We start from the raw sequence: 12938 nt of genomic DNA, 5'->3' as shown, positions 1-12938 counted from the left end.
AAAAGAACAAGGATGCTAACTCTCCCAGCAACTTACTCCCCTGGAATTCAAGCAAAGCTTTAAGTACTTTCTCTACACTGATGATTCCCATTCTAAATCCCCACTTTGCCACTCAGCTCCAGGCTTATATACGCCTGTGTGACAGCCGTGGGTACCAACTTGGCACACCCACGTCCTCATTCCACATGTTCCATTAACACATCCTCAGCAGAAGCCTTGATCCTCCTCCCCACACCTGCTTCTCCACAAATCCTATTGGCTCAACTTTCTAAAGATATCCAGAACTGGACTCCTTTTGCCAACTCTACCAGCACCCCTGATCCACGCAAGTATCATCTTAGCTGGATTACAGCAACATAACGATCTTCTAGCTGGTTTACCCGCTTCCCCCTCTCATTACACACCCTCCCCACCTCACCCTCGCCTTAATTTCCCATAGAGAAGTCTTCAATAATCCTTTCAAAGCACAAGTCAGACATGATCGCATTTAAAACCTAAAATCCTTAATACTGGGCTCTTCGTGAACTGCCTGATACCATTACTGCCCCTTATGCCAGCTACTCCAGCTGCCTTATTCTTCTTATTATTGTTCCTTGAAAACACAAGCCTCAGGCCTTAGCATCTGTGGTGCCCTTTGCCTGGTACTCCCTTCCCTGAGATGTGTACATGACGTGACCCTTCAATTTGGTCCCCTCCGAAGTCACTCTCCTGAGGAGGCATTCCTGACTCCTCTACCCTAAACAGTGCTTGTTTCTCTTCCTTTACTCTGATCTGAAGTTATAAAAGTATGTGTTTACTCATTTATTATCTGTCTCTTCCACCTGTACATTAGGGTAGCAGTTTTTGGTTCACTGCTATAATCCCAAGGCTTGGAGCAGGGCCTGACACACAGTAGGTGGCGCTCCAAAAATATTGTTGAATAAATGAATGATTGAGTTATTTTACATAGACTTTTTTTTTAATTACACAAGAGAAAAAATTGGTATCTATTTACTATCACAGCTCAAGAGAATCTGGTGCTGCAACGAAGCAGCCGGACAGACAGAGGACAATGAAAGCCCTGTGATCGAAACCAGTAGGCCCAGCATCTGAGTGGGTCTCCAATGCCGAGGGGCAGTGTTGTATACAGGCAGGTCAGCTGTAAGGAAGAAAACATGGACCCCTCAGCAGAGACTAAACAAACAGTGGGAAGAAATTACCGTGAGGGTGGGTATGCCAATAGAGGGCCGGGAGTTGTAACCTACTGCTGGAGCAGATTTTGTTTTAACTTAACCTGTTTTGCAGTAGACATTTTTTTCATGATGCTTTTTTCACTGCCTCAACTGGCAGCAAGCTCTTTTCTGGGTAAGGAATGTCTCTTTTTTTGGTCCTAAGGCAAAGTACACAGACTATGATTTCTCTGATTTTGAGCAACCTCAGATGGCCCCACTTGAATACAAAAGAAGTTGAAAGAAATATATAATAATTGGAATAATTATCGGAATATTTAATAATAATATTAATATTAATTTAAATTATTAATATTAATAAACATTAAAATGGAATAGTTTCCCTTTTGGGGAGGGAAACAGCCTACATTTATACTGAAATATTATTGTCTGCCATATAATATATAATATATAAGAAATAATCTTATAACCCCTTCTCTAAACAATCTGAGAAAAATTGGCTACGTTTCTGGCCTGCAGTACTTGACTTTTTAGGCGATCACGCAGCACAGTGAAAACAAAGCACGACTCAAATTAGCAAGACTTGGGATGGGGGCCCACTTTTGCCTTTAGTTTACTCACAAGATTACTTAGCTACTGCAGGCTTGTTTCTGCATCTCTGAAATGGGCTAAGCAACATCCACATTATTAACACTATTACAATTCTGCTTTCCAAAAATAAAAACACATTCATAGGAGATACCAGGCCCTCGGCAATGGGAGGGGAAGGTAAAACAGCAATCTGCCACAGAAAACAAGAGCAAGATCCCAAACCCCCGATTCCGAATGCAGAGGCCCTTACAGCGTCCCATCCTTTCAGTCTGGATGTCAGCACTCACTGTCCCCCTAGAGAAGCGCACGACCCTTTCCTTAAAAATATCTTTCTCTCCTCTTAACTCAGTTGCATGGGTGCGTTCCCATGTCTTCTAGAAATTGGCTCTAACCTAGAGCTGCGCTGTCCAATAGGATAGGCATGAGCCACGTGGAGCGCTGAGCGCCTGAAATGCGGCCAGTGGGTACTGAGATGCGCCGTCAGTGTAAAATACACACTGGAATTTGGAGACTTGGTACAAAAAAAGTATGTAAAATATCTCAATAACATTTATATTGATCACATGTTGAAATGATAACATTTTGGATGTACTGGATTAAATAAAACATGATTCAAATTAATGTCACCTGCTTGTTTTTGCACTTGCCAATGTGCCTACTGGAAAAATTCAAATTACATATGTGGCTCGTATTACATTTCTATTGGAGGGGGCGGCTCTAGATTATCTATCAGAACGGAGGAAGTGACTAAGATTCAAACTCGAAAAGAAAGCACTTATTACATGCTCCGCTCGAGGGCTGGTTCCACTCGCCGCTCCGCTGCACCGCCATGCTGGTTTCCGCGGCCCTGCCTCGGCGCCCACGTGAGCGCAGCCGCGTGGGCGCGGCCGGGTGCTCCCTCGCGGTCCTGCGGTCCCCAGGCCCGGGGGGCGGGGGGCGAGCTGGCGACCCGCGCTTTGGGCGCGCGGGGGAAGTCCCGGGCGGAAGCAGGTGACCCGCGGGGCCCCGGCTCGCAGCTGCTGGGTCGCGGCGTCCGCCCCGCCCGGCGCAGCCGGGGACAGCGACGCCGCTTCCTGCGGGGGCAGGGCCGCCGGCGCTGCGGCAGCCGCCTGCCTGGGCTGCAGCCTGCTTGCTCCCGAGAGGAGCAGCCCGGCCGCCCGGCCCTAGAGGCTTCGAAATGTCTAAGTATTCCTATCAGGGGGATTTGTGCTTCGGAGAGGGAGCTGGACAAGAAGCCGCGGATGATCCTAGCCACCTGTTTCTGCTGCACCCGCCCCATCGAAAGTCTTTGCAGACTGAAACGTTAACACTTAATCCTTCCCTTGGCCGGAGAGATGCTGTGCAATTCCGCAGGCGCCAGCGTGAACAGCTTTACAAATTCACTTATTTCTAGAATAGTGTTCAGGCAGGAAGACTATTCTCTTTATTCTTAAATGCCTTGTTCGTTCATTCAGCATTTGCAGAGCAAGACCTGCATGCATTTCTGTTTGTTACTGAGTGAAAATCATAAACTTTAAAACTACAAAGACTTACCTATAGTACATAAAATTTAGTGCAGTAAACGAATTATATTTTTAAATTTAGCCCTAAGAAATTGTCCAGAAGTAAACAACAATGCAATCCATAGTTAGACACAACACTTAAGTGATGATTACTGAGGAAAGGCCATGACAGAAACTTAAGCGTCCAACTTTTAACAAGAGGGAATGATGGTTCTTTAATAGATCTTTTTCCTGGTCTCACAGTGGAGAAGGTACAAATGGACTTTACATCTTGTCAGAATAACTATAATCCCCAATTTACACACCTCGCCAAATCTGAGTTCTTTTAGGTTTGTAACTAACACTGACCTACCGGACTAAAGCTGCACTTACCTTGTAGGAAAACGAAAGAAACTGAAGAGAACGGACTACAATTCAAAACACATTGTTTAAGGAGGAAATGAAACCCGTAACGGAATCCATAAGGCCCATGCTCCGTTGGGTTCTCTTTTCAGTGTTAGAATGACTAGGTATTAGCTCTCCAATTAGTTTTAGTGACAAACCACTATTTTCTAAAGAACTTACAGAGGTTTAATCAAGTAGGAGAGTGAATGTAAGGGAAACCATTGGTTCAGTTATAAAATGTGCTTTAAATCATACTGCATCAATAACAGTGAAAGAATTTAGGTTTCAAAGTTCAAAAGAACACTACCTTTAAGCTTCACCCTCAAGTTTTAGATGGGAAGGTGGGAAATGCGACGCTCGCTGGCATTCGGTCAAACGACCTGCTCTAATTTCTAGATTTCTGGGATACATGGATCTATCTGGCAGGGGCAGTTTCAATCTCAGACTGAGATTTTCAACCTGCTCCTCGCCATGCAAATCCAGCTGACGTTAACAGCCTGACAGGCGGTCATGGGCATTCCTGGTACCTGGACAGGTAACCCTACCACACTCTCTCCCACTCAAGTAAACACTTAATGCCAAGAAGTGAGAAAGACATTATTGCAGGAATGAACCTAAGCCCTGCTCACTCTGTGCCACACTGTGCAACACTCACAAACCCAAGGACCACTATAACAAATTATTTGCAAGCCCCCTCACAATGTGTATGTCTGTTAAAGCTGAGACTTGCAACGTACTCCCACCACCAAAGTGGTGGTGCAGTACAAATACCACTGTTCTTTTCACTGGTAAGTATTCTTGAGAGGAGGTCACATTTTAAGCTGCTAAAAATCAAACCGAGCTGTGGCTTCTTTCCACGATATGAAAGGCTTAAGGTAAGGCAGCCCAGAGGGTGTGGAAGGGATGTGAATGGAGAAAGGGACTTGGGTTTACCAGAGGGGAGAAGCACTTCTTTCTAAAAACTGAACCAGAAATCACCTCCTGGAAATTATGTTCCTTGGAGACCCTCTCCTGGGGCATTTCCAGCTCTTTTTACAGTATTTATGACACAGTGCAGGATCAGTAAACAGTTTATTCCAGTGAAGGACTCCACCCAAATGAAAGCACGATGTGCAAGGACTGATTTTAATTACTCCTATTTGAAGGTTCTTCTTTTCGGAGAACAGCAAGGCATTTTATTATCCACTCTTTCCATTCCTTAAAGGCTTCCACAGGTTTTGGCAAATTCACATCATCCTCACGACTATGTTTCGGAGTGACTCGGGGTGTGTCAGCAGACGCACTATCAATCCACCGCACCAGGGCCTTGAAAAACAGAAAACAGATGCATCTCTGACCAAATCACAGCAAAACAGTTTTAGGCAAGAGGAAAGCATTGTCTCTAAATCAGGTTATCTAAATCAGTGACTTAGGTTCCCCCAGGAAAATGTTCCATTTGATAAAGATGGCTATGAATATGAAGCACCTGTGATGACATACTAAGTGGAAGAGCATATGCCCAAAAAATGCAAACTTTGATTACAAATTACAGTCACAAGTGTGCATAGGAGAAAAGATGAAAAAGAACACTAATCCTCACATGTCTTTTTGGGTGGGAGGATAATTATTTTATTTTCTCAACTTGCTAAAGGTTCCACAAGGTATTATACGGTGCTTCTGATTTGATGAGACTGTGTACACATGTTAGTGTACACACGGGTACAGGTAGACCTCTGTGTGTGAAGACACGTGTGGACATGTATCGCAGTCACATGAATGAGTGGCCATACCAGGGAGGAGTTACATGATGCATACTGTGGGCATGTGAAGACACACACATTCACATACATACTGAGATTAGGTACTTTCCCTCTTTCTTCTTAAAGAAAATCATCCTTTTCTCCTAAGGAATATCATACCTCTGTCCCATATTTGGAAAGATAAATCACCTCCTCCTATTTATATAATTCTAAAAAATGAATTTTCGCACACATATCAATATTCTGTTCTGCAAAGTCAAGTTCTCTTGCCCTAAATGAGTGAGAAATACAGAAACCTCTCCCACCATTTCTCATTGAACTATAAGTTATGGCACTCAGAGGCAAGTCAAAGTTTTTAAGAAAGATATTTCTTTGCATGTTTTTTTTTTAAACCACAGCTTCCTGCTCACCTTTGCACAAATTTCCTCTGATAAATTATAGCTCCAGAGAAGGGCCTAATAGAAAATGGTAGTTTGCTACTTATATACCCACTTCTCCCTTTTTTCACTCCCTCCACTCACTTTGTATCTTTCTACAATGTTGAAGCCAATAGCACACTGCAACTTGCGTAAACAGATGGGGCAAAGGTTCAGGGGGCGCCGGTCAGCTTCTTCCAGGTGATTGGAGCCTTGCATTAGGCAGGCAAGCCACTGGCAGTGTCGAAGTCCAAATATGTGTCCAATCTCATGGGTTAAAGTCTGCAAGACATTCACATTGAGGCCTTGTAGCACCACCACACTATTGAGTTACACATCCCTTCCTTTTCTTGCTTTTCCAAGAAACAAATTTACAGGAATCAACTCCCTTACCATCATGACCAAAACTTCAATCTGCCCAAAGACTTAATCCCTTATTTCTCTAAATGTCTTACTGCCTTCCTCATTATACTTCATTACTTCCCTGGACTAGGGTTTCTCAAACTCTATACCACCAATACATTGGGTGGGATCATCCTTTATGGGGCAGGCTGTCCTGCGCAGTAGGATCCTGAGCAGCATCACTGGCCTCTACCCACGAGATGCCAGTAGCATCCCCTCCCCAGTTGTGACAACCAGAAATGTCTCTAGACATTGCCAAATGTTCCCTAGGTGGTAAAACTGCCCCTGGTTAAGAGCCACTATTCCAGACCAGGGGGGTGTTTGTGACAATACAGATTCTGAGACCCTTTCCCCAGTGGTGCTGAGTCACCAGCTATGGGAGGAGAGGGGCCTGACCTGCATGTTAACAAGCACACCAGGTGAAGCTGATGCAGGGAACATACTTTGAAATGATGATCTATGAGTAGTTCTCAACCCCAACCAACAGTATGGTAAAAGCAGAAAAATCTATGCCTCTGGCTATGGAGAAAGGGGAAAATGAAGAGGCGGGCTTTCCAAAGAACAGGGACGGGGAGATATCAGGAACCGTCGGAGATCTAACTGTAGTAGAAGGTAGCCTGGAGCCCAAGGAAGGCCCAGTCTCCTTGAGAGGCCAGAGAGCAGAGCTCCCCCAGCCCCAGAAGGGCAGCCTTACCTGACGACCACAGCAGCTTGAAAGAGCAGGTTACCTACTCACGCCAGAATTCTGGAATTAACCTAATGGTCAGGATGTGGGTACAGCCAAGGCTGCGTGTAACTAATAGGACAAAAAGCCGGCATAGATACTGTAAACTTCAATATTAAGGTATCCACTTAAATTGTTTTATTGATCATTTCATTCAAGCAATATTCACCAAAAGTACACAAATGATACAAGCTCATTTATAACATTACCTTAAGGATTTTTGATACACAATTTAGGGACTTAAGATCTCTTAAAAAAAAAAACTCCTGTGGATTTTTTTAAAGAACTCACCTTACAGGACCGAAGCAGCAAAACGCTAGTCACTTCGGGAATGTAATAGTTATCAAAAACAGAATAGTCACTGGAAGAGACTTTCTGCGGCTTCTTCACTCGGCCTTCGTAGCGTGAGCTATAGAAATCACTGCCGTACCTGGCGAAGCTGAATATCCCCACACCTACAAGGAGAGGACAAACAACAAGAGAATGAGGCTGAGATTCCTGAAGGAAAGACCAGAAAAGAGAGCCTGCTGGGGCATCTGGTCAGTGAGGTCTGTCCCACTGTGTGCGTCAGCTCGGCCGAGACCCAGGGGGGCGCCTGCCCCAGATCCCCTAGCAGAATCTTCTGCTGTCCAGTTCCCCCTGCCCTGTAAAACTCTACGGTCTTGAAGTCAAATTCTTAAGAAATTGGAAGTTCCAGAGAGTTCTATTTCCCACAAAAGAAGTCTTTTTCTCATAGACCAAATCAAGTACTCCAAAAGGAGCAATGAAAACTGATCACATGAACAACACCCACTCATTTTAAGAACACAGTAAACAGATCTCTCTATCTTGTGTCAGTGAGGGTTCCTGTGCTTCCCTCCTGCCATGCCACTGAGGAAAACTGCCCTGCCACTGCCCCCAGGCCTTGGCGACCATGTTTTGGACCATGCTTTAGGACAGACGAACCTCTTCCCCTCCTCCTTCTCAAGCACAGCACAACTTTATCATGTGGCTGGTGTCGGGTGACCAGAATAAACACCCTTGGAACTGACTTCCTGTGTTACACGTCTTAACCATCTTTGCATACATGGAGAGCAGAGTTTAATGTGCAACTCATTCAAAAAGGGATTGCTTTATAATTCGATTTGTTTACATTATCACTTTTATCTATGCCTCTCTTTCAGTTGTTATTTTAAAGTAATAAGCAATTTTTTGGTAAGGAAATGAATTCCTAGTAAATTTGTCCAATCCAACTTGATTCAAAAAGAATCTCCACGCCCCACCCTTGGAAAGTGTCTGCTGGTACTTGAAATTTAGGGAAAGAGAGCATTTGGGAAGTTAAAGGAAAACTAAATCTACTCATGTGTCATAAGTGATCTCCTCTGGCCAAACAAGTGTGAGCATATTTAACTGCAATTCCTTTAGCAACAACACTTTTCTCTTCTAATAATCCTACAAATAGAAGACTGTTTTCTTTACTAACTAAATATTTCTCAATTTTAAAATACCAGTCTTTGTAAACTTCGTGAGAATAAAGTCACTTGTAGTAAGATATTGTCTCAATGCGTGACAGATCAATCCTGCTATCTTACCATATCTTCTCTTACATCATGCAATATTTAAGAAACTTACTGAAAAAAAAAAGGATAAACATTTTGAAGCCTTTTGGGGAATACTTCCTGACCTCCTCAAATGCACAAGCTACATTAGCTAGCAATATCTAGATAAATAGTTTAAAAGTTTTTTTTAATGTTTCCATCTCTATCAGGTCAGTAATAAGACTGGAGGTAAGACTTTAGGTCATACATCATTTTTCTGAAAGTTAGATCATACAAAAATTAGGAAGACAGTAGTCTCCAAGAGTGTGTTGATAGGGTCAAGGGGTGGGAGGCTGTAAGAACGTAAATGAAGAATTGAGGACAACGGGGTAGGTGGGAAGAAGAGGCTCTACAGAGCCCTGGGCCCCTACTCTGATGAATGGGTAAGAGGCAGACACCGGGTAAGAGAGGGAGAGCCCCATGGCCAAGTGGTTAAGTTTGCGCGCTCTGCTTCTGTGGCCCAGTGTTTCACCAGTTCGGATCCTGGGCGCAGACACGGCACCGCTCATCAGGCCATGCTGAGGCAGTGTCCCACATAGCACAGCCAGAGGGACCTACAATTAGAATATAGAACTATGTACCAAGGGGCTTTGGGGAGAAGAAGAAGAAAAGAAAAAAGATTAGCAATAGATCTTAGCTCAGGTGACAATCTTTAAAAAAAGAGAGAGAGAGGGAGATATCTCAAAGAAAGAAACACTCGTCAGAGAGAGCTCCCCACCCTCAACAAACCCTGAAGTAACGTAACATCAGACAGGCCATACTCGGCACTCAGGAAGTGCAGTCAGTACGGCCCCAGGTCCTTACTCACATCCCCAGAATGCTAATGGACAACCACTCCCCTTAGTTCATTGGACGTCTCCCCTTCAAACCTATCTTAGATGCTGAGGGATGAGGGTAGAGAAGTAAGAGCAAAAATGGAGGGGTGGGGAGGAGTAGGGAAAAGACAAAAAGGAAAAGAAAGAGGCAAAAATATGATTTGCTTCTGGATCCTTTCCCACCCCCAGTATTACCATGCAGGATTCCTAATGAGTCAAAGTTTATTATATCCCAAGTCAAAGATTGAGGTGGACTTTTTAAATAAAACATCAAAATATCATAAGACACAGGATAAGCGGCAGTTGTTAATAAATCAGTCTATGGCTGCTCCATCTATGCAAGACAACTATGAAGAGAGTTGAAAAACAACTAGCAAGATTTTCACGTACATTAATGATAGTTCAAATATCCTTAATTTATTTAATACACTTTACTACTGAATGACTCACATTTACCATCTGTTGTCCTGAATGCCTATACATGTGCCAGGCATATATGCACACTTTTCCTGTATCACTACTTTTATGTAAATTACCTCAAAATGACTCCATGAAATAGGTATTATTAGCTTCAAGGTCATGTAGGCAGGGAATGGTCGACCTGGGGAGGAACTCAGATCATCGGAATCTATCAACAGCACCCTTCCCACTACAGCATGATGCCACCCCAGAAACATTACACAGTTTTAAGTATCAAAATTATAATTGGTTGGAATTTTTTCCCTCTTTCAACATCTTCAAATATTCTCAAGTTCAGGAAGTTTCTACCAACGTCAAAAAGGAATACCATCTGTCAAAGAGGCCTGTCCAAAGACAAAATTCCAGGAGTCTCTTGGGTAAAGATCAATCATCGTCACTCCCACAATACAAAAGGCATCTCCAGGTTTCTTCTTTTTTAAGAACTTCAGAATGTGTCCTATTTAAAAAAGAAATACATGTGTGAGATATATGTCTCCTTTACCCAATTCAAACTGTAAAGCTGTTTAACTCACCTGCATGAATCTGTAGGTTTTGTGTGCTATCATTGACTCTAAAGGAACATCTCGTTGCAGAGACAGGAACCGGTGCTAGAAGTTTTACTGTCAAGCCATAGAAAAACGCTTCACAGTAGCCCTGGAGCCATTTAATATATTCTTCACTGATAGCTCTGGTGTTTCCTAGAGACCCTATAATATGGAGAAAAATTTAAAGACAGACTTTAAGATGATTATCATAGTCACTCTTTACCTCATTCGCTAACTAGAAATTTGGAACTGGAAACAAATCAACTCTCAATTTTCAACACACCTTTATCATTCACTGACATGAAAATGAATCACAAACAACTGTTCTCTTTTAAGGCAGTTTGGCTACAAAACTTCCACCACTGGAAATGAATGTTAAAAATGATCACCAAAACTGCCCACTTGAATGAGATCGACAGCTCAAACTATCACTGGCAATGGCGCCATTGCAAAACCAAACCAAATCCAGCATATTACCAATATATACCAATGCACTGGATATAAATGCTGCGTTTCTCTGGAGAGGGTGTCTTTCTGTAAGGATCACTGAAAAACTGTTCAAAGTCTTGGGGATCCTCAGGATGGGAGGTGATCCAATCTGACCGGGAATGCACGGTAATGGGTCCAAAGAGATCACTGTTTGGCTGGAAGGCTTGGTTCATCAAACGCTGTTCCCCAGCATCTAACTTCTCATACTGTGACACGAGCGCCGGGTTCTTTGAGATGAGAGCTGTTTTTAGTGTCTGTTCAGAGTGCCGGACTGTTTGCATCTACCAGAAATACACAAGTAGTCAAAGATAAAATGCATATCCACACTGGTGACTTGAATCTACCTATCCTCCACATACATCTCTCATTTTGCCCTAAAACGGAAGGACTGATTGCTAATGCCTTAGAGTGGCCACACCAGACTACTGTTTTTCCCATTTCCAATCAATTTCTTGGGGAGAATCCGAAAAAGTGAAAAGACAATCATGAAATTCATTCCTTTGTCTCTTAGGGAATCTGATCCCATCATAAAAACCAGTAGTAATCATAAGAGCATGACCTGATTTCCAGCTTCCTTCTGTCATCTGGGTAATAATTTCAGTATTATGAATAGACTCATTACAGCCACATGAAAAATACTCATTCTTTCCATTGTGACTCAAAGATGTTCAACACCAAACAAAAAGAGAACTAATGTAAGTCCTGCTGTTTCCGTAATTTGACTGCAGGCTGATAACAGATCTCAGCCACTGATGTTTATAAGTCATGTCACCCTGGGGAAGACATCAGGTGACTAATAAAAAGCCAGACTCACAATGACAGGTCTCTTCCATTCACATCATGTTCCTCTGGAGAGCTTCCATCCTTCCGTTTGAATGGATCAACCAGCTGTTCCAGCACGAGGCTTTTTGAATGAGAAAAGGAAAAAGTTGGACTTCTCCGTCTGGAACCTATCATATTTTCTAATTATCTAGATTTTTCCAGTTTAATGATGGAGAACTGATGGGAAAATTTAAGCTAATGGCTGTTCTGGTTGGACATCTGAATCCTGGGGTTCCAGAGTGTGGAAGAAATTTCAAAACAGCTATCTTTATTATCAAAGCTCTGCTACGAGCATGGACTCATCCCCACTACTCCACAACAGGGCTGAAATTTGACTTCTACTGGACAAAACATCAAGCAAGATGTGCCCTCCTAAATTCTACCTACCTTTAGCGAGGGAGGCTCCCACTGACGTTTTTACCTTACACGGACGGGCATGTTTGGGTCCGGTCGGGAAAGAGGTGCCGGTTGCCTTCACCCTATTACTAAAAAGGCAGTGTGAAGGGTCAGGAGGCCTCCTCCAGCCTCCCGGGTCTACTCTGGGTGGAGCCGCGGGAGGAAGACTAGGGTCACTCCAGTGGGTTGAAGGCCTGCAATGCTGTCAGCGCTAAAACCAGCACATCATCCGCAAATCGGAACAGGTTGGTCACCCTAGCTGGTTGCCTACAGCAACTCGCACCTTGGGCTCGGCCCGGTGCAAACGAGACCGGACCCCCGGTTGGGGATGGAGCGGGGATTTCCCCCCACCCCCGGGGACTCTTGCGTCCTGTCTCCTCCCCCAGGAGCCTCCAGAAAGGCCGGGCCTCGCTCCTCGGAGACACCCCCGCCCCCGCTAGCCTCCCTGCTTCCGCTGCGGCGGCCCCTCTCACATCCTCATCCCTCCCCACCGACCGCGACCGTCCCCAACCTCTACAACCGGGATACCCTGCCCCACGCCGACAGCGCCACCTCACTACCCTCACTCTGCTGGGCCTCGGCACCGCCCGCCCGCCTCCCGCGGCGGCTCCTGCGCGCGTGCGCATCGCACCCTGCGCCGTGCCACGCCCCCTCGCGGAACGCCACGCCCCATAGCCCCACGCAGCTCTCCGTCGCGCCACGCCCCTCCGCGTCCGCCACGCCCCGCCACGCCCCCGCGCCGCCCGCCACGCCCCGCAGGGCGCTGGTTTCTCGCAGGCACGGCACGCACGTCGTAGTAGGGGCCGCGACCCGGCGGCCCCAGCCGTCGCGTTTCTTCCAGCTGGCCTCGCGGGGCCGCCCTCGGGCGGAGCTGCGTCACGGAGCCTTTGGGGCGAGGCGTCCCCTCG

General features: G+C 45.0%; 2 protein-coding genes across 12 annotated transcripts in view; both read right to left on the bottom strand.

The window, feature by feature from the left end:
- The window catches only part of ARSG (arylsulfatase G), a 108453-nt gene extending 105547 nt beyond the window's left edge, over positions 1–2906 (bottom strand). The window contains exon 1 of one of the 4 annotated variants that reach the window (XM_046675991.1): positions 2543–2906. The gene's annotated coding sequence lies outside the window, so the exon portion shown is untranslated. The remainder of the gene's footprint in view (positions 1–2542) is intronic. The other 3 variants (XM_046675989.1, XM_046675988.1, XM_046675990.1) reach the window with 3 other exon arrangements.
- Positions 2907–4700: 1794 nt separating this feature from the next.
- AMZ2 (archaelysin family metallopeptidase 2) lies at positions 4701–12658 on the bottom strand. 8 transcript variants are annotated; one of them, XM_046676898.1, is made up of 9 exons: positions 12591–12658; positions 12022–12119; positions 11627–11716; positions 10811–11093; positions 10312–10485; positions 10107–10235; positions 7219–7382; positions 5907–6083; positions 4701–4951 (listed from the first exon to the last, which is right to left on the bottom strand). In XM_046676898.1, the coding sequence occupies exons 4-9, from the start codon at positions 11091–11093 to the stop codon at positions 4772–4774; spliced, it is 1107 nt and encodes a 368-aa protein (XP_046532854.1). In that variant the 5' UTR covers positions 11627–11716; positions 12022–12119; positions 12591–12658; the 3' UTR covers positions 4701–4771. The 8 variants fall into 8 exon arrangements, with proteins under 8 accessions (XP_046532854.1, XP_046532853.1, XP_046532860.1 ...); XM_046676897.1 differs by having other exon boundaries at positions 12542–12646; XM_046676904.1 differs by having other exon boundaries at positions 12056–12119; positions 12542–12646.
- Between the last annotated feature and the right edge of the window lie 280 nt (positions 12659–12938).

The sequence above is a fragment of the Equus quagga genome, chromosome 11, assembly GCF_021613505.1.
Source record: "Equus quagga isolate Etosha38 chromosome 11, UCLA_HA_Equagga_1.0, whole genome shotgun sequence".
Taxonomy (NCBI): Eukaryota; Metazoa; Chordata; class Mammalia; order Perissodactyla; family Equidae; genus Equus; species Equus quagga.
This window is presented reverse-complemented; position numbering and strand designations above follow the sequence as displayed.

Bases quoted from the DNA above. Each gene is read 5' to 3' on its own strand.
- AMZ2 (XM_046676898.1), bottom strand. From the start codon at position 11,093: ATGCAAACAGTCCGGCACTCTGAACAGACACTAAAAACAGCTCTCATC. The intron at 7,383-10,106 runs GTATTCCTTTTT...CTCTCCTTGTAG, and splicing joins ACAGGCCTCTTTGACAGATG to GTGTGGGGATATTCAGCTTC. The intron at 4,952-5,906 runs GTGAGTGGAGGG...CTGTTTTTCAAG, and splicing joins ACATTGTAGAAAGATACAAA to GCCCTGGTGCGGTGGATTGA.